The sequence below is a fragment of the Emydura macquarii genome, unplaced genomic scaffold (assembly GCF_026122565.2).
Source record: "Emydura macquarii macquarii isolate MOO-44397 ecotype Brisbane River unplaced genomic scaffold, CSIRO-AGI_Emac_v2 contig_2531, whole genome shotgun sequence".
Classification (NCBI taxonomy): Eukaryota; Metazoa; Chordata; order Testudines; family Chelidae; genus Emydura; species Emydura macquarii.
The window spans coordinates 5,644,475-5,666,692 of NW_027132668.1; the positions used below are offsets into that span (position 1 = coordinate 5,644,475).

General features: G+C 37.8%; 1 protein-coding gene across 1 annotated transcript in view; it reads left to right on the forward strand.

The window, feature by feature from the left end:
- Positions 1 to 21,872, forward strand: part of CCDC138 (coiled-coil domain containing 138) — a 42,983-nt gene extending 21,111 nt beyond the window's left edge. The window contains exons 11-15 of the mRNA XM_067563535.1: positions 3,990 to 4,106; positions 6,311 to 6,503; positions 10,836 to 11,012; positions 19,315 to 19,453; positions 20,982 to 21,872. Coding sequence (XP_067419636.1) covers positions 3,990 to 4,106; positions 6,311 to 6,503; positions 10,836 to 11,012; positions 19,315 to 19,453; positions 20,982 to 21,153 — 798 coding nt within the window. The 3' untranslated portion in view covers positions 21,154 to 21,872. The remainder of the gene's footprint in view (positions 1 to 3,989; positions 4,107 to 6,310; positions 6,504 to 10,835; positions 11,013 to 19,314; positions 19,454 to 20,981) is intronic.
- The last annotated feature ends 346 nt before the right edge of the window (positions 21,873 to 22,218 follow it).

Sequence of the window (22,218 nt, forward strand, 5' to 3'; positions counted from 1 at the left end):
CATTTTAGATTTGGTATTGGTGAGTAGTGAGGACCTCAGAAGAACTGGTTGTAGGGGACAAACTTAGTTCAAGTGACCATGAGCTAATTCAGTTCAAACTAAATGGAAGGATAAACAAAAATAGATCTGTGACTAGGGTCTTTGACTTCAAAAGGGCTAACTTAAAAAAATTAAGGGAATTAGTTGGGGAAGTAGATTGGACTGAAGAACTCATGGATCTAAAAGTGGAGGAGGTTTGGAATTACTTCAAGTCAAAGTTGCAGGAACTATCTGAAGCCTGTATCCCAAGGAAGGGGGAAAAAATTCATAGGCGAGAGTTGTAGACCAAGCTGGATGAGTAAGCATCTCAGACAGGCGATTAATAGAAACCAGAAAGCCTACAAGGAGTGGAAGATGGGTGGGATCAGCAAGGAAAGCTATCTCTTGGATGTCAGAACATGTAGTGATAAAGTGAGAGAGGCCAAAATCCAAGCAGAGTTGGACCTTGCAAAGGGAATTAAAACCAATAGTAAAAGGTTCTAGAGCCAGATAAATAGGAAGAAAACAAAGAAAGAAGTGGGATCGCTAAGCACTGGGGATGGGGTGGAGGTTTAGGATAGTCTAGGCATGGCCGAATATCTAAACAAATATTTTGCCTCCATTTTTAATGAGGCTAATGATGAGCTTGGGGATAGTGGTAGGGTGGCTAATGGGAATGAGGATATGGAGGTAGAAATGACCCACATCCAAGGTAAAAGCCAAACTCTAACAGCTTTATGGGACTAAATCAGGGGGGTGGGGGGAGAGCTGGATAATCTCCATCCAAGAATATTAAAGGAAGTAGCACGTGAAATTGCAAGCCCAATAGCAAGGATTTTTTATGAATCTGTAAACTCAGGGGCTGTACCGTATGGCTGGAGAGTTGCTAACATAGTTCCTATTTTTAAGAGAGGGAAAAAACGTGATCTGGGTAACTACAGGCCTGTTAGTTTGACCTCAGTAGTATGCAAGGTCTTGGAAAAATTTTTGAAAGGGAAAGTAGTTAAGGACTTTGAGGTTAATGGTAACGGGATAAAATACAACATGGATTTACAAAAGGTAGATCATGCCAGACCAACCTGACCTCCTTTTTTGAGAAGATAAGATTTTTTGAGACAGAGTGAATGCAGTGGGTCTAATTTACCTAGATTTCAGTAAGGCATTTGATACGGTTCCACATGGGGAATTATTTAAGTTCAGTGCCAATGTGGACACAAGAACTAATGGATATAAACTGGCCATCAGGAAGTTTAGACTTGAAATTAGATGTAGGTTTCTAACCATCAGAGGAATGAAGTTCTGGAATAGCCTTCCAAGGGGAGCAGTGGGGGCAAAAAACCTAGCTGGCTTCAAAACTCAGCTTGATAAATGTGTGGAAGGGATGGTATGATGGGACAGCCTAGTTTGGCTGATCTTTGACTACTGGTGGTAGATATGCCAGTGGCCTGTGAAGGGATGTTAGATGGGTTGGCTTCTGAATTATTACAGAGAATTCTTTCTTGGGTGTCTGGCTGGTGAGTCTTGTCCACATGCTCAGGGTTTAACTGATCGCCATATTTGGGATCGGGAAGGAATTTTCCCCCAGGACAGATTGGCAAGGGCTCTAGGGGTTTTTCACCTTCCTCTGTAGCATAGAGCATGGCTCACTTGCTGGTGGATTCTCTGTACCTTAAAGTCTTTAAACCATGATTTGAGAACTTTAATAACTCAGTCACAGGTGAGGGGCCTATTACAGGAATGGATGGGTGAGGTTCAGTGGCTTGTGTTGTGCAGGAGGTCAGACTAGATGATCATATTGGTCCCTTCTGACCTTAAGAGTCTGAGTCTATGTCCACAATGCACTGATCTCGAGGGTCCAAACAATGCTTGATCTGTTGAGCAACAATGCCACAAAATGATGGGCATTTGTTTGTTTTTGTTCAGGAGAGGGACATGTTAAAGATAAGTGCTCCATTTGTAAGTCATGTCTCTCTAGGACAAAGAAATGGAGGGAAATTTGTCTCCGGGAGCTCTTGTTAGAGGAGGCAATGCCCCCTTCCTCAGAACCTGAGGAACTTTATCAAACAGATGGCAGTGGTTGCTGCTTACCTCCAGCATTGGGGTATCCAGATTTTCTTTGCCTGGACATCTGGCTGATCTGAGATTGGTCAGAGGAGCAAGTACGAACAATGGTTTTCAGATCCAGTTGCTGTTCACTCACTTGGGACTAAGAATAAATGAAGAAAAGTCAACTTTAATCTCTGTCAAAAAGGTCAGATTTATGGGTGCAACCCTAGCAACTGCTTATCTACCTCGAAACAGGTTTCTGACCATTGTTGACCTTTGCAAGTGCCTCAAGTCTGAAATCAGAACTATGGTACGCTCTTGCCTGAGATCTGTGGATCAAATGGCATCATTCACATATTTGAGTCAGCATTCCAGACTTCACCTCAGATGCCTGTAGCTCTGCCTTCAGTCAGTCTATCTACCAACAAAGCGCAGTCTGGACATGCTGATTTGCATACCTATGTGAATGCTCTTGAACTGAAATTTAGGGCATCTTGGATTACTTGCTGTACCTTTTTTAAAAAAAAAAAAAAACCCAAAACAACCAGGGCTTTCTATTAGAGTTCATCTAGCCACCTTCTCTGTTGTTCACCCTCACATTAAAAATTCATCGGTTTTCTCACATCTGATGTTAGTGAGGTTTCTTAAAGAACTAATTTGTGTATACTATCCTATCAGAATCGCATCTAATGAGACCTCCCTTTGTGCCTAGGGCATCTGCTCATTATTCCACCTTTTTATGAAAACTACATTTGTGGTGGCAATTACATCTGCCAGGAGAGTTTCTGAGTTAACAGGTGTTGTTGGCAGAATATCTATTCACTATATTTCACAGGGATAAAGTTGCTTAAGATCACATTCAAAATTCATCTGAAAGTGATTAAAGACATTCATCTGAACCATTCATTACCAGTATTTTTTCCGAAGCCCCAAGCTGACAAAGAGGAGGGATTGCACTCCCTGAACGTGCATAGGGCCATATGTTGCTACATCCGTAGAACCAAGTCATTTAGAATCTTACCTAGATTCTTTGTGGCCTATGCAGAAAGAGTAAAAGGTCAAACAGTCTTGGCTCAGCGATTGTCACATTGGATATCTGCATGCATGACATCCTGTTATGAATTGGCAAATGTAACTCCTCCAACTAAGATAACTGCTGAGTCTACAAGGGCACAGGCTACCTCAACAACCTTTCTAAACAATGTCCTGACTGTGGAGATCTGTAAGGTGGCTACATCTATATATATCTTCACCAGCCACTGTTATCACTTCTCCAGACACTATGCCATCACTCAAGTATCATGAACCAATGCAGACTTTGGCAAATCTATACTTCATTTCCTGTTTGTGTAGTTCTGATGTCTCATTGCCGTCAGGGAAACAGCTTGTAAGTCACCTACAGTGGAATGTATACGTGCACAATGCATCTTGAAGAACAACATTTAATGTAGAGATCAATAACCACTTTTTTCCTTGGGGGGCAGAGTTAAGGTGTCAATGCACTTTACAAAGAGAAACCAAACAAACTACACAGAGAATTCATAGGGCATAAAATATAATCATGTGAAATTTCACATGGATTGACCACCTATTTTTAGAGAAAAACAGGAATTTATGCCCCTTTTAGAAGTCAGCCCTCCTTTGTTATAGTCTCATGAGCAGGTGCCTCCATAATGTGTATAATTTGGTAATGTTGCTACAATATTTACTTTGCAGAATTTTTTATAATAATAATTTGGGCTATATGTTTATTAACCTGTAATTATGTAATGTTTATTTACTAGCTGTGAGTGTGATAAATGTATTCAACACATTGAATCTGCCAGATAAGTATTTGCATGTGCAATCCATTATCATCCAGGAATTTAAGTTATTTACTCAGTGACAGATGCTGTATAAAACTATACCACTGTATATTTTTCCAGCTTTTGCCTATCATCGCTGAACAACTCCAGTGGATGCCATTTGTGAACCCTAAACTACATACGCCTGTAATTAAATTTATTTACTGGGCTATAAGGCAGCTACACTGTGGGACACAGGTAAAACATATATTCTTTTTACAGAATAATTCTTTATTTCATTCTCAGAATGCTCATTTTCAGAAGATGCTCAGATACTATGATATAAGAGAAATTCATGCTTTTCAGTGCAGTGAGTATAGTTTTAAAAAACCTAGCAGCTTTCACAAAGTTCAAATTCAGATAATTTGCTGCAGATATGTGGCAAATGAAAAAAATTGATGGTCATTTAAAACTGTTTTGTCATGTTAGCATTGTTTTTATCAACTCTGTATTTCATATTATATTATAGATCCATGCTTTTGTGATGAATTTATCATCACAACATCCTTGTCAGCTAGAGAAGGAAATCCCCATTTTATGGATGGTGAATTCAGGCATACAGATGGTGACTTACTCAAGTTGACACAAGAAGTCAGTGGCAAAGCAAGACATTGAACCCAGATCTCCTGAGTCTCTGTCGGTGCTTTAAGTGCAAACCCCTCTTAGAATAGAAGGCTTTAGTTTTACTGCAGATATTTAGAAGCTTAATAAAAATATAAAAGTAGCTGCACAGCAGAGAAAATATTACATGGCATTGTCAATGTTATAAATGAAAGGTCTAGAAAATTTCATTTTGAAAAAATTAAATTATATTGAGGTCAGAAAGCAACAGCACTGTAAACTTTGGGTTTTGTACAAACTTTGTTAAACAAAAGATACTCCCTAAATGAAACCTTGTAGTGTTTAATCCTGAAATAAATGTTTTCATCTGGTATGTAATGGAAATTCTTGCAGAACCATATCTGTAGCAGCAAAAATGGGGTCATGTTTTAGGCTCCAATCCTGCAAAAACTTGCATATTCATGTGTCTAACTTTGTATACTCTGAGTAGTCCCATTGATTGCAAAGTATGTATCTAACTCTTTGCAGGACTGGGGCCTTAGATTCTAATACATTATGCTTACTTTACAAAGCAGATTGTTTTTACATGAGCATCTGTATTTTTTTATTTGGATCACATTAAAAATACATTACATTTACAATATGAAAAATGTGTTTGCCCTCCAGTTTTGCCTTTCTAATTTAGTGACATATAATATGTCAATTTATTATGCATACATTCTCCTTATTTAATTTGACCTAATTGTAATTACTTAATATGTGTTTCTGTTTTAAAGAATAGCAATATAGTGGATCAAACCTAGAAAAAATTATATGAATATGAACTGTTGTAAAGGCTACTCGGGTTTAAAGAGTAACATAGCATTATATGCATGAGTGATCATTTCCTTAAAGTTTGGAGGCATTTTATTGCAGCACTAAACAATAATTAAGTGGTTTAGTGTTTCCTGAATCCATCCTGCTTTTGGTTTGGATTTTCAAAGGCTCTTAAGAGTTAGGTGTCCTACTGTTACTGATTTTCAGTGTGACTTGAGGATCTTATTGCTTTAAGCAACTTTGAAAATCCCCTTCATTAAGCTTAGCTTTAATTTTGAACATTTTCCATATGGGAATATATTTGATAGCAGTGAATGAAAAGAGAACTTGCTTGTCATTTTTAAATGTCATTGTGCTGAAACTTTGGATACAGAATGTCATCCCACAGCCAATTTTTTTCTTAAAACTTGTTTTCATTTATAATTTTGCTTTTCACCAATATGTGATCTTAAACTACATCACTCCTTTTACATTCATTACCTAATTTACTTCAGTCTCACATGGACTAGTTCATTAAGAAAATTGACATGTGAATGTCTGAATCTCGAAATTGCAGTCATTGACAATGTTCATAAAGAAATTAAACTCATATTGTTTTTCTCTACTAATTTTATGTTGTCATTCAATGTGAGAGAGTAAATGCAAATTGGTAGTTTTGTAATTTTAATTTAAAAAAACATTTAAAATGTGTCTAAGTTGTCTTGATGGGTATATTGCAAATATTATATTCTACGAGATTTAACAGAACAGTAACTGATTTTAGGTTGCTATCCCATAGTATCTAGGCAAAACAAGATAATTTAAAGGCTGATTCTGTTATAGTCTGGGTTTATTAGATTTATTTGTGTCTCAATGTTTTAACACTGTTTAGGTTTAACTGTAATATTTTTAATTTACTACCTGTTATAGAACATTCCTTAGTAGAATGTACGGTTCTATAAATACAGTACTTTAAAATAGACTTTGCTTTAATTTGTCTCATTACATTGACTATGCTTTTAAAACTTATACAATGTTTATAACAGCATTCAGCTATGACTTCAACTATGAGGAGACTTGGTGAAGACATATTCAAAGGCATAGTAATTAAGGGAAACCAACATAGCTCTTCTGAGCAGTCTGCTGAAAGTAAACCAAAGACAGCAGCTTTCTTTAAAAGTTCCATTTTACCTTTGAGATTTGTATCAACTCTAATAGTACTCAAAACAGTAACACAAGGTAAGTTCTTAAATGTTTTTATTACATTTAGTAAACAGCCTTTGTCTGGGCATTAACTTAATACACAAAGCCTGTCAAATGGATTGTATTATGTCAGTGTCTGAAGTACCTTGTAATTGTAAAGTAAGGAATATGTTCTTGAAGTTTTACTTTATTAAGAAACAAAGTGTGCTGCATCAAACAGGAAGTTTTCTAAAGTTATAGTTTGTATTATATTAAGGTATTTACATTTATATTCTAATATAAATTGACATTGTCAAGGTGGATCAACCACAAAAAAGGAAGTGGAAAATAGGTATGTTGGTGATCATATATTTCACATGTTTAGGTATCCAAAAGGATAAAAATTATACAGGAATATTTTATTCAAAATATATTTTATTCAAAGTCCAACAGCTGAATTTTGTTTTTTGAGTGATGTTGTGGCTATCTTGAGTGGTGCAGATAGATAGCTGGGGGGTTTTATAGCTGAAATAAATAGGCAGCAGGTTTTGCACAGCTTTTTAGGGAGACCTCAAGTTTCCTGTTCAGGCTAGTAGTGTTCAAGCATCTTGTACTAGTCATGTGTGTGTCCTCTGAGTGAATGGTGAGCTGTGTTGACAGGTGACAATTGAGGACCACCACAATTGAGGGCATCGACTTCTTCAGTAGTTGGACTGATGCAGCCATCCATACTTTAAAAAATCCTAAGCTCCTTTGAACTTTGTGTCCCAACACATAAAGGGAAGCAGCCACAATACCAAACATGCTTCAGGCAGCGCTGCTTGTCACAATACTGTGGTCATCCAATAAGGTCTTCAGAGCCACTGAAGAAGAGACAGAGACTTCATTGGAAGTGACCCTCTTTTTTTTGTCCTTGGCTGCTCACAGTAAGATGCTTCAAATCGACAGTAGGTTTGACACCAATGTCAGTAGCCTGCTTGACTCCCCCTACAGGATCTTTTCTGCTTGAGCCTCCAACACCTTTGGCAATTACCTCAGTCTGGTAAATTCTTGAGATTGTGAGCAAGGGGTATCCCATTCACTTTCAATCTGAGTTTGGTTCTGGTTCCAGGCAGTGAAGGCTGGTGGTTGGGCTAAGGGCAATGCTGAAACTGAGATCCAGGGACAGGCCGTGGGCCAGAATTGAGGTCAGAGCCCATAGACAAGCCAAATCAGTATTGTAGTTGGAGTCCAGATGCAGGCCAAGGATTGAAGCCAGGTTGTCAGTCCAAGGGTCTAGAGGTCAGGAGGTGGATGCAGGGCTGGAGCAAGGCCAAAGTAGAATGTGGACACAGCTGAGGTGGGCTGGAACAAGGCTCGGGCAAGGCTGGGGCAGGAACAGGAAGTGGATCAAGGTCAGGCTGGAAGCTTTGGGAGTCTGTTACACTGAGGCAGCACGAGGGTTCCTGACTGGGTCTGTGCAACAGCACTACTAACTTGAAGTTCTGGTGGGGTCAGTGAAATGCCTGGGGGTCATCTGACCCAGGCCCTGCTCAGGGATAGGCTGCTGCAGCATGCCTCAGGGCTGAGTCACTGCAGGTTCTGTTGGAGGGGTGAGTCATTGCAGCTGAATTGCTGCAGCATGCCTGGTTTGCCTCATAATCCATTTCAACCCCCTCTCCCATTCCCCATCCATTTTCAGAGACCCTTCTCATGAAAGATACCTGAAGCAGGAGGTGGAGTCCCTCTTACAAGCAGGAGCAGTGGAAGTTGTGTTCTTGGAGTTCAGGTGCCAGGGCCTTTGCTCCCACGCCATCTTAGCCCCAAACAAGAGAGGGGCTGGAGACACCTCCTTGATGTTTTTCTCAATACTTTCATCCATTGTTTATCTCTTCAGTCGTACATTTTCTGCTCACAGGGTTTCCTAAAATTTAGACCTGCTCACAGCAAACCACAAGTATCAGACATTCTGCTCCAGCTCTAACATATCTTCATTATCCTTTGGACACTGTTTGATGTACACATTTTCATTGATCCCCATGATTCCTAGGGTCTTGAGGAAACTGAAGGAAGATGCAGAGCAAATGAGTATAGTAGCCCCAACATGGGCCTGGCAGTTCTGGTATTTAGATCTAATAAACTTACCTTACCCATTTTACCAAATGTAGTCTCTCACAGAACAATGGTCAGCTCCTCTATCCGGTCCAACATCTTTACACCTGACAGCCTGGGTGTGGGCTTGATGACATCTACAGCAGTTCAGAACATTCTACTCTGGATAAGGAAACTTTCAATCAGACTGATTTACAGAGCTAAATGGAAAATAGCCGTTACCAAGACTTGTTAATCAGCCCAAACAGCTAAAAGCTAATACTTAGAATGCTAAAACATTTTACTATTAGTTTATATGACATGGTTAAGTATAATCTATAATAATAAAAAGCACATTCAGGAAATTAATGTATAAGCATTTTGATCACCCCTTGAAAGGAGCACAGATTTTCTTCTATTCATAATGCAAGATGTTCAGTAAGATTACTTTTTTCTTCTAATGTGTCATAAATCCAGGAGGTGGCACTGTAACTAAACTTTTCTTACTACAGAATGGCTCCCTTATATTTAATTATTTCCTCCTATAACCAAGTAGTGTGTGTTTTTATTCCTAAATACTGAACCATTTGAAATAGGGAGATCTGAAATACAGGACCTGTGGTTACTTAAGGTATTTAGATGAGTTTATTACTTAACCCTGAGCATCAAGTCCTTGTATATTTTAATATACTGTAGAGTGGTAATCAGCATATACACTGAAACTGAAAGATTAAACTTCTCCAAACAAATCCTCATGAAAGTAAATGGAAATGGAATAGTTGCAATCTGTCTTTATTCAATACCCTTCTCCTTCAACTCTGAACATGATAGATGTCTCCCAAATGCTGAGGTATACCAAGGCCTGGTCTATACTGATAGGCAAATTTGGCTGCAGTCGACGGGAGTTACGCAAGCTATGTAGAATAGCTTGCATAACTTACGTCAACTTTCTAAATTCTCTTCTGTGCGCTGTCTCCACTATGTTTTGCTGACAGGAAATGCGTACCTGTTGACACAGTGCTATGCTTTTTGGGGAGGTAGTTTTATTAAATTGACTTCCAGATCGATTGAGCAGGTCCTCACTTCCGCTCAATCGATCCGGATAAATCAACCTGACGGCGACAAATTTGCCGCTGTCAGTGAAGACATACTCTAAGTCTCAAGCTAGGTAGGGTCCATGATTTATTCATTGCACCACACTTCAAAGGAAAAAAACTAATATATCTACAACTTTAGTAAAATACATAAGCATGTGCCTAACTTTAAGCATATGAGTAGTCCCTTTGAAGTCAATGGACTACTTTATGTGTATTAAGTTACGTGTGCATACATACTGTCCTGAGTAAGGGCCCTATAAGTATGAGAGAAGTTCAGGGTGCCCTTTAATTACTGTTGGAACTAGGATGCTATGCATGAAAAATATTATAACAATAGCATCATTTTCTGACTTTTTTAATCTTCAGCATTCGTATGCATTTTTAGTCATAGTATACCTTAAATGTTTTATATATCATACATGTAAAATCTGAAGAAAAGTAAACAATAGATTTATCTATGAACAGGCTTTAGAGTTATCCTAGCCTTGTCCTTCCCTTTAATAGTTTAATTTGTATTAAAAAATTAAAATTATATCATGAGGTTAATTAAATTTTGTATTTATTGCAATTTATGAAGCACTTGCTGAGAAGCTTTTGTAGGAGGAGAGGAAATAAATTTGGGAGATGGACTAATTCAAAATTCAAAACATGTGCAACATGTTTCTATGTTTCAAAGCCATAAAGCAAACAGTGTTACACCTTGAAGTATTCAGTGGTGTGAAGAAAATAATGCTTATAGTAGTAGGTATTGGGATTTCACTGGTTCTGTAGATTTATTTCTTGTTTCTATAGGGAATAATATGATATTGAGAATAAAATTTAATTTCTGCATTCATTCATGTACTATAGAAATAAGCATTACTGGAAATTGTAATCTGGATTATAAACCTTTGAGTGCAGGAGAGGGTTCACTTCATCTCTTGAGCAAACTACTTAGATCTAATCTTTATAAATAATATTTTTTAAGAATGTGGGCTGTCCCCAACTTGCCTATTCCCTACTTGAACTGCGACACAGTAAATTGTCAATTAGAAATACAGGAAATAATAAAATAGAGGTCTAACAATTTAAACCTTTTATCTTGATCCAGTTAATCTTCTAATTTTGTTACATTTTTATAGCTGTATAATTATTAATCATAAAGTAGCTATTTATACTGAGCTTTATAGATCAGTCATTAGAACTGTGGTTATAAAATTGTTTGCATTTTAATGTCTTTCAGCTGATTATCTGGCTCAGGCATTTGATTCCCTGTGTGTGGATTTGAAGACAGATGAAGGGAAGGCCTTGTTTTTGGAGTACAAATCTCTGCCTGTCATATTAAGTCATTTAAGAATATCCAGTAGAGGTCTGCTTTCCAATGCCATTGATGGTTTACTTCAGATGACAATGGAATCTGGTAAATTTGCTCAGTTTTAAACAATAAAGATAAGATTATAAAATGAAAACAAATATAATGAAACTTAAATCCCAAATGAAAAAATACATAATTTCTTTCTGAATGTAATAGCAAGTAGTACTTGCTTATCCTTTTATCACACAAATACAGCAGTTGTGAAACTGTTCCTTAGCTGCATGAGTTAGCTGTTTATCTCATTCTTTATGTACAAGTCAATTCTTTTGGGATTGTTTTTTTAAATTCTTAAATATGTGCAGCCTATTGTCCGATCTGTTTTCTGATTGATCCGTGTTACATTTTGCAACTCATTCTAAGGTTTTGCATTGCTTCTGTGGGCTGTTGGGCACATTTCTAATTTCTCTGAAGTCAGTCTATGCTAGAACAGGCATTGGATGCAAGTCCTTCCGCCATCAAGTGGAGATATGAAAATAGCCAGGGTCTTGTGTGAACTTTCTTTATAATTGGAGTGAGTAGTTGATGCTGCTCAGTTTTCCATTTCTAATAAATAAGTGATTTTTCTAGATGGTCAGATTATATTGTTTTTGTTTTGTAGTCTGTCACAGGATGAGCTGGCCCTTTAAGGGGGTTGGGGCTCAGCCTTACCTGTGCCACATCTAAACTGCCTCCCCAAGTGATAAGTTTTGAGGCTATGGATCAGGTGATAATCTGGAAGTCACCTGATATTCAGATAAGAGGCAGTGCTTCCCTATATGAAATAGGCTACTCAGAGGATGAGAAACCTGCAAGAAGGCTTCTGCAGGTAACCCGGGGTTAGGGAGGACCTGGGGAATGGACTTTGTGTGCCAGGCCTGTCAGGGAAGAGACTTTAGGAAACGCCAGACAGCAGAACCTGGGTTTTGGGAGAGAACTGTTGAACAAGGGGCTAAGAACACGTAGAGTTGGAGAGAGACTGGTTTTGATTTTAGTTGACATTGAACTATGATATTTTAATAAAACAGACCCCACGAGGAGGTGTTTCTCAACAAACAAGAGCTTATGTGCAATTAGTGGTGGGTCCAGGAAGGGAAAACTGTGGCAGTGGATCAGATGTTGTATCAGAGCTCCTTTGATACATACACTTTAAAAAAAAATTTTTTTTGTTTTTCAATTTCTGGTTTTTGGACCAAGAGGGGAATGCCTCTGTGTTAGAATAGGGAACTGGGAAAAGAATCTGGATGTTATAGTGGATCACAAATTGAATTTGAGTCAACAATGTGATAAACTTGCAAAAAACGCTAATATCATTCTAGGGTATATTAACAGGAGTGCTGTATGTAAGACACAGGAGGTAATTGTCCCATTCTACTCCGCTCTGGTGAGGCCTCAGCTGGAGTACTGTGCCGATTCTGGGTACCACTCTTTAGGAAAGATGCGAGCAAATTGGAGAGCATCCAGAGGAGAGCAACAAAAATAGTAAAAGGTTTAGTAAACCTGACCAATGAGGAAAGATGGGAAAAAAAATGGGCATGTTTAGTCTTGAGAAAAGAAGACTGGGGGGACCTGATAAGTCTTCAAATATATTATAAAGAGCAGAGTGATCATTTGTTCTCCATGTCCACTGAAGGTAGGACAAGTAGTAATGGGAGTTTAATCTGCAGCAAACGAGATTTATGTTAGATATGAGGAAAATCTTGCTAAATATAAGGGTAGTTAAGATCTGGAATAGGCTTCAAAGGAAGGTTGTGGAGTGCCTGTCATTGGAGATGTTTAAGAACCGGTTAGACAAACACCTGGCAGGAATGATCTAGTTTTATTTGGTCCTACCTCAAAGCAGGGGGCTACAGTTGAGGACTTCATGAGGCCCTTCAAGGCCTATAATTCTTTGATTTAGTCTTATTTGGGAGCTTGAAGTTCCTGCAGATTTGACAGTGGTCCCCAGTATGACTCTCCTTGAGGACCTATCATGCTATATTTAAGACATGTCCTTTATCGATTGATCCTCAGACTTCATCTGTCTTACCTACCAGTAAGGTCCAATCCTTGGTGCCTTGCCTGGTGCCATTCAGATGCAAACCCTGTATGTGTTCCCTTGTACTGATGTCTCCAGAGGCATGCCACCGGTCCTCTATACTACATGGTACTACACCTTCCTGATCAAGTGACTCTTCTTTGGTGCCTGATGCAGGTTGCTATGATCCTTGCTCCCAGGATAGAAGGCATCATTCACCTTCATCTAGAAGATTCCACTTCTAGTACCCAGAAGAGCTCCCGTGGTGGTCCGGGGACACACATCCTTGGGCTGGTAGAGATTGGGGTCCTGTACCCTACCACTAGCCGTATTGGAATTCATGGGGTTTCTTCCCAACACCAAATTCTCCCGAGTTCCTCTTCCCTCCAGATCTCCAAGTGGACATCAGGATAGTTCACTTGAGGAATTTCAGGAAGTTACCCCTGATACCAATATCAGTACCAAGCAGGAATGTTATGTACCACAATCTCAATCTGGGGAGGTACAGGAAGCTTCAGCTCAGCCTTCTTTGCGCTCCTCCTCCTCATGACCTGATGAGGTGAGTGTTCTGGGTTGCCCTCCCCTCTTCAGGATGACTACAGGGCCTACCAAGAGCTCCTAATGAGAGTTGCTTCTTCTCTTGACATCCAGGTTGAGGTAGTGCAAGAGAGAGTTCACATAGTCTGGCAGGACAAACTGGTCAGCAGGGCCTTCTGTGTGGCTCTACCTATAAATGAAGTCATACTAGAGTCCACAAAATTACTGTGGCAAATGCCATCATCTCTGTTGCTGACAGCCAAGAGAACCAAGCGCATGTTCCCTATCCCTTTTCAGGACTGTGAACATTTTTGCACTCATCCCTTGCTAGTTCTTTGGTTGACTCGACAGTAAATGAAAGAGCATGTCAGGGACAGCTATCATCTACCCCAAAAGATAAAGAAAGAAGCAAAAAGACTCAACCTCTTTGGTAAAACTTATTCTACCGCTAGCCTGCAGTTCCATATATCTGGAGATATGATTTCTCTCTCTGGGACAGTGTTCTCTAATTTGTGGACAAGTTACCAGAGGATGCCAGGCAGGCATTCTGGGCCATCTTGGAAGAGGGCAAGCTGGTGACTAGGATCTCTTTCTCACCAGCTGCATTAGATGGGGCAGTTTCAGCAGCTAGAGCTGCAGTAATGATGTGCAAATGTTCATGGGTCAAGCCTTGGATCTTCCATGAGAGGTCCAGTTGACTATTAACCCTTGTAAGGTTCGACCCTATTCTCTCAGCAGACTGATGAGAAACTTCACAGTCTCAAAGACTTGAAGACTGTGTTGAAAACATTGGGATTTTACACTCCATTCCCTAAAAAGAAACAATTCTGCCCTCAGTCATACCAATGATATCTGAACAAGCAAGGGGATTTCATAGACCAACACAAGTGGTCAATCAGAAAGGACATTCTCCTCCAGATTTTCCTCCAGAGGGGATGCCCAGTAAAAGACTTTTGACGAACCTGAAAAACAAGTGGAAAAGATTTTGCTCCAGGATGGACTGCAGCCTGGCTCCATCACAGATGCCTTCTTTCTCCCTTGATCCAATCATCTTCTGTATGCCTTCCCATCAGCCCTTCTCATTCCAAGGGTACTTAGGAAAATGAAGAGACAAAGTAACATTAATCTTCATGGTACTGGTATGGCCAAGACAGTATTGGTTCATGGACTTACATCAGCTCTCTGTCTGATCATGGATAACTTTACCTCTAATCAAAGGTTTCTTGTCTCAGAACCCGGGAAAAGTCTCTGCACTCCAACATCCAATCTCTCCACCTCATGGCATGGATTATCTCTGAATTCTCATGCGAAATTGTGCTCCCAAGGTGTTCGAGCCATCTTGGTGAGCAGCAGAAAAGAATCCATTAGAGCCATGCATGCAGTGTAGTGGAAGATGATTTTTATTTGGGCAGAATGTCAATACTTATTACCCCATCATACAGAGGTTAGATATATGCTGGACTATATGTTGCACCTGAAATCTTAGGGCCTTTCACTTAGTTCTGTGAGAATCTACCTGTCTTTTCCATATCTGCATTATATCTGGCATTAGAAGGGTTTTCCATCTCCAACCAACCACCCTCTAGTTTCCCAATTCTTGAAAAGTCTACTTAATGCTTATTCTCCTGTGTCTGATCCTGTACCTGTATGGTATTTCAACTTGATCCTCTCCAGACTGATAGGATTCCCCTTTGAAACCTATGTCAACAACCTCACTATCTTTATTGTCTATGAAGATGGTGTTTCTGGTGTCAGTCATTTCCACAAGGAGGCTTCAGAACCTCAAGTGTTCCTGACTGACACTCTTCACGGTCTTCTATAAAGACAAAGTTCCCCTTGGGCCACACCCTAAGTTTATGCCTAAAGTAGTGTCAGCTTTCCATCTATACCAAACTAATTCATCTTCCCAAAACCTCATTCTTCCAAAACTGAAGAAAAACTCCACTCCTTAGACGTTCATAGAGCTTTGGAGTTCTACTTGGACCGCACAGTGTCCTTCAGAGCCTCTCTCCTTTGGAGCTTATGTTGAGAGAGTTAGACGTCAATCACTGTCCGCTCAGAGAATTTTACATTGGATTTCTGACTGCATTAAACTCTGCTACAATCTTCCTAAACACTCTCCTCCATCAAAAATAACTGCTCACTCTGCCTGGGCTCGGTCTGCCTCATCAGCTTGTCTAGCAATATCCCAATAGCAGATATATTCAAAGCAGCAATGTGATTCTGTCTGTACATAACTTTGCCAGACATTATGCTATCACTCAAGTCTCTTGGGGTGATGCCAACTTTGGCAAGTCAATGTTACGATCTCTGTTCAGATGATTCAAAGTCCCTCCACCAGTAAGTGAACTCTTGATGAATCCCCATGCAGTGGAATGTGTCTGTGCACAATAACTTGTAGGAGAAAAAATAATTAATTGTTATACCTTGTGATGAATTGGGTATCAAATTTTGTGGTTGCCATAAGAGCACTGGAATTGCAGGTGGAGCTTGAATGCTGGAAGGATGATGCTACCAAGATGAGTGCCACTCATTGCCCTGATCATTTTGTTTCTATCCCATTCTTCCACCCTTCATCTCTCTGGCTTTTTTGATTGTTCGCTCTATCAGGCAGGAACTACCTTTCTCAGGTTTGGAACCCACCTAGCAGAGTTTGGGCAATGCAACAATGAAAATAATGACTAAGTAATACTACGTCAGATACATTTTCAATACTGGTTCCAAATAACGTTGTCATTCATCAATCAGATGCAAGAACTTAGCTTAGTGAATTGTTCCACTCTCTTTTATAAATAAATGTCCTGCAGGTGGCTCTATGTAACAGGGAAACCATTTAATTTCCTCCTACATTTTTTGCTGTGGTCCGTAGTCACGGGGGGACTTCTCCAGTCAGTCAGTCATGTTGTCAGTATTCTGTCACTCACTTGCATTGCTGCTATCTCTTCTCCCTCCTGTTGGTGGGTATGTATTTTAGCCACTGACGCTAGTAGAAGTTATACATCCACATGAAGCACAGGCAAAACCCCTACTGATTAATGATTCAGCATGAGACTCTCACAAACATGCTGTCTGTCTATCTTCATTTTAAAAAATGACACACACCTAAGTCTAGAATGAAGATTTTTTTTTAGACAATAACAGCCTGTGAGATTTTATGACTATTGGTTACTGATCACTTTCAGGGGAATCTGATGTATTCTGTCAACAATAATCAATTGCTCATTGTCCATTACAGTATAACAATGAAACTGAACTAGTGATGCAGGTTGGTACAAATTTCTAAGGATGCCTGTGCAGGCTTGTACAGAATACAATAACTTGTACAAAATTCCTGACATGAATATATAGATTTCATAGTCGTCAAGAATTTACAAGAAAAATTAAATCTAATTACTACAATGACAGACCACCAAAATAGAAATTTTTCAAATATGTTTTAGAAGCACTTGTTCACTTCTACAATTATTTTTCAGATAAATGTGCATTTACGTGTATTACATTAGCATGGTCTTTCTAACAATTTACAGTAGCATCCTTCTAGAATAAGGAACTAAGGGATTTTATAAACTTTTTATTTTAAAAAAAAACAAAAACCCAAAAAACCCTTAAAATACATAAACTGTTTTTGCTGTACTTCCAGCTAATTATATGCTGTGAAACTGAGCAATTCTTTCCACTTTGATGGACTTCCACTTTAGAAAAGATTGGCTACTTTAATATAGTATATTTAACTTATGCCTTACATTCTGTGTTATAAATTTAAAACAATCAAAACATTAAGTTTTTTCTCCTTAAAATTAAATTATTTTATTTCAAGAAGAGTAACAGGGAGGTGATAAGAAGACTTCCCTGGCTTTATCCTTTGAGCCACAGAGCCAGCTGAGAAGCTACTTGCGTGTGTCTGCAGAGGCGTGCTTCCTTAGTGTCTCAAATTGGGGATCAACTGCTGTACTATTTTATTCGTAAACGATTTGAAGCAGGGAATGTCTTTCTGTACAGGGCCTAGCACAATAGGGTACCATAACTAGGGTTATCTGGTGCTACAGCAATACTACTACTACTACTTCCCCCTTACCCCCCCTGAAAATTCAGATAGTTCTGGTTTTGTCCCAGTGCTCAACAGGAAAAGGTTTTTTTTAAATTATGAACATGCTTGCGGGATGGAACTGTTTTCTGTCTAGATCTATTCAGGATTTTTTGTCTGCCTCCAATCACATGGACCTGAGATCTTGATTTCAGATTTTTTTCACAATGATCTGTACTGTATCAAAATCAAAGTACCTATAGCAAGGCTAGCGGTACACCTTGGTCATATGGTTGGCACAGACAACCATATGGGCTAGAAAAATATATAATGAAAGCTTAAATTCTGCAGAAATTGATGACATCGACCCTCATGCTCACAAGGGAAAGTATCCAGTTTCATTGCCAAGTCAATTTTTCAGCCCCTGTTTCAAATGGTGTTATGTTGCTTGAGTTGTGCTTTCCAGGTTTACAGTTTACATTGAGGTCAGTAAAACTCTTAAAATAAATTACAACTTTGTATTCACTCCAAGGTAATATATTATGGCTGATAATATATGTCCTTGTTTTTTTAAACAAAGATGCATCCGTTCTTCCCTGAATTGATAGCAGTACCTTGACACCTCATTTATAAAGTACTTTACTCAACACATGCAAAGAAACTTTTAAAAGAAATACACTTTCTTTTCTTCATTTATGCTGTAGTTTGCATATCCTGCTAAATTGCCTTCTTAATTAGAACTTACAAATGTATTTAAGACAAGGGAAAAAACTATGAAACATCTTTCTTCCCAAATCCATGTCCCTTTGCTACTAATATGACAAACCTATGCTATCAGTTAGAAAATATAGTGTATATGTAAGAACATCAAACATAATTTTATCAGCTTTCTGTATCCTTTGCATGAATCATGCTGAAATATCAGATTGCTTTGAAACGGTGCATAACTGTTGTCCTTTATTTCTTAAATTAAAAACCAAGTTTTCAATATGTTTGTCTCATCACGTAAGCAGGATTTGTTGTAACAGTTCTAGAATGTGAAATTTTCTTGGTATTTTATAAGTGTTGCCTAACAAGTTAGATTGATTTTAAATCACTAATTTTAATCATGATTAAATCAGCAAGCAGGAAACCTCGATTTAAATAATTTGTTTTAGTCTGATTTTGCATTTGTACTTTTTTAAAATTTTCCTAAAGAAAAGTTTATTCTGATTGGCTATTATAACCATTAGAACATGTTGATTTGTGACCAAATATGGCCTTTATCCTCAGTTTGGTACTTCATTTTTCTTACAGGAAGGATACACTGTATATTATATGTATACATGTATTTAAACTATTTTATAGATTAACATACATGTATTTTAATTCTCAATTTTTACATTTTTTTTATGTTAGAAAAAGTGAATGGCATACTTCTGATGTATTGGATGATATTTTTTTATGTGAGTTTCAGATAGGTGTGTCAAAGATGCAGAATTATCACTTTAGTTAAAATGGCCCTCTCTCCCCCCTGCCATTTTATATTGTTCAGAAAGCAAAATGATTTTACCTTGTTTGCTATCTTGTTTTATATCCAAGTGTTGTTGGTGATGTCAGCACGGCACTAGTGCTCAGGTTTATGTAGTTTCTGAATCTGCTACTTTTGTGTCAAAAGTGCAGTAGAAGCCAAAAGGTTATGTAGTTTGTCTTGTTACATTGCAAGTATAAAGTGCACTTCATCTTTCATTAACTATAGTATTGGATTTTTTTTCTACCAAATTAATTGGGAATATTTCATTATTACTTTACAGGTTTTTTGCAGCCTTTCCTGGAAGCCTGCAGCAATGAGTCCTTTTTCCGTACTTGTTCTATGTTGCTTCGAAATCCTAAACTAGACCTACTGATACTGGAAAAACTCAGCATTATACTGCAAAAGCTCTCCAGAATCAAGTAAATATTTTTTATTTTGTAGTCCTTAGTTATCAAAAATTACTTTTGTCTTTCTCCTCTTTCCAAAATGTGTCTGCACTTCTAGCAATATTGCAGATATTAGATATAGCATGAGCAATGCTAATTTTGTCTGCCATCAGTTCCATTAAAAGAACAGCTTTTACCATCTTTTAAAATGGATCTTTTCAAGTCTTGTAAATTTCAAGACCTAAATCCAGGTCATGTGCAGTTCAGCTTACATAAAATATAAATACTTATTGGGCCAGTATTTATGTATATTTTATATTTGAGTTCTCTTGTGTGCTATCTTATAAGTGCTTTGACTTCGTTTTCTCTTGTTTGACCCTCAGTTTCGCTGAGTTACTCTGTAATCAGGGCCCAAGCATAATTTTTTGGGGCCCAGTACAAACTTGTAACACGGGCCCCCTCCCACATACACAATGGGGTTGCAGCCTGGGTAAAGTGTACCCTTCCCCCCTCCCCCATGTGGGTGCCCTGTCTCTATCCGTCTTTCTGGGGTAGAATTTACAAAAGAGCCTATGTGACATAGGAACCTAGATCCTATTTTCAGAAGTGACTTAGGCACTTAGGAACCTTAAGCTTCTAAGTGCCCAAAAAGTCCATTTTGAAAATGGAATTTAGACTCTTAAATTTATCCTTTCTGAGGAACTTTCTCTGCGCTTATTGCTTTACAAATTTATTGCAACAGAAATTCTTACCTGCCTAATCATATCACATCTTGTTGAATCTCTCCAGTGCATTACTGATCTGGTTATTTCTCTTATAAAGCAACAGAGCCCTGAATTAGTCTTTTATTTGCATTAGGTACTGAATCCTTTTTTAAATTTTTACACAGCAGATGAGGGATGTATAGATTAGTTTTGATCATCTTGAAGATTAAAAAAAAAAAAACGTATAACTCTAGGTGGGGAAAACAAGTTGTAAGTAAAAAAAAATTCCAAAATAAACAATGTTTTTCATTGGAGATAAGTTAAAATTTAATAAATTGTGATTTTTTTTCCAAGCAAAATTGCTTAAAATTTTGTAGCCTGAAAAAATCTCACAGCCCTTACCAGCTGTTGGATCCTCCAGTGTTGGATCTGTCTACAGTATTTTTAAATATTGTTTCTTTCTGTCTGTATTTCCAGGGCTCTTTCTCCCATTTCCTTTGACCACTTTGTCTACTTCCCAGTCCCTCTTTCGCAGCTATGAAAACTTGCTACATCTCTTCCTTAAAGTTTCCTTGGACTAGATTTAAAAGACATTTATTTGGGGGGAAAGACACTTCTGCATGGGGTCATATTTATTTTTGTCACAATGCAACAAAACCATAGCAGTTTATAGAGGCAGCCATTTATCACTGACAATGTAAAGAATCATATTTGTGGAACATAAAATACAACACATTTTGGTTCCATAAAAAACATCAGACTCTCCAGAATAGTGACTTTGAAATTCTCTTCCCATTCTTGAAAGTAATCCAATGAGTTTTTGTCACTGACTAATTTTATATGAAAATCTTTTGCAGAAGTAATAAGAAGATATTTGAATTGTTTACTATTCATCTAGTGATCCAAGAGATGCAGAGGACAACACATCCAGATCATGCTTTTCTCTGTATTAACCTCAATTCAATTCTCTTTAATTTGGGTTTAACAAAGACCAACTCTCTTGTCTCTAGTCTAAGCACAAGTCACTAACTAACTATATTTTATTATGATTTATGTTCTGTATAATTTGTACAAACAACATTGTATTTATTTGTAAAAACTAGCAAATGATAGCACAGACTAGCTAACAAGAACATCAATAGCTCATTTATTACTTCATGGATTAGAATTTGTCGTGTCACCTTCCCTTATAATCAGTGTACTCGTTGAAAGAGAAGGTGGGAAATTGCGCAATCTTCAAGATGCCTTCTTTTGTTTTAAAATTTTTAATTTAGCTGTAATATACTACAGGGTTAGTGCTGTAATATTCCACAAAACTGATCTTTTCAACATAAGTGGCACCTGCTTGCTAAGCACACAACTATTACCTACTTTCCTCGCAAAGTTGTGAAAAACTAGTTTGCCTTAAAAAGTTTGCCTTAAAAAGATTAAAAATTTTACCAAAATTTGTTTTTTATTTGTATAGGTGTCACATAACATGGAGACATTAGTCTTTTCACAAATGTATTTGAGGAAAATGATTGGTTTTAATTTATTGAAGTCAAATTTTGGTGAAATTGAATTTAGTGTCGAGTGAAAAGCCTTCTTTGGTCTACAATATCGAGTATTTGCAGGAATTGTTCACTGTTATCTCTTTATTTATATGTGTTTACTGTATAGTGCTGTGCCTTATTAGCTTGTGATACTGGTTTTGTATTTTTGTATGGATTTTCATTTTAATATCTCTGAAAATAAAGTATTAAAATATTTTGAAGAATAATACTTAAATTAAAAGCCATAATATTTTAATAAAATAAATCCATTTTTATTTAATTTCCAAAAGGGCCTAATGCAGTCTCCCATATATGCATATACGTTCCCATACACACTTTTTGAGCATGAACAGCCAATTAATTTTGTTATTCATGTGCATAGGTATTGGTGCTCAGAAAATTCATATGCACCTAATGAGTCACTTTGGGAAAACTTGGCCTAATAAGTCTTTCATTTCTAAAGTCTGTTTGTGTTTATGCCATTCTGCTGTGAGTACAAGATACATTCTTTGCAACTCCCCGTAATTATACAAATGAAGCTGTGATTATAATTTAAGAACCT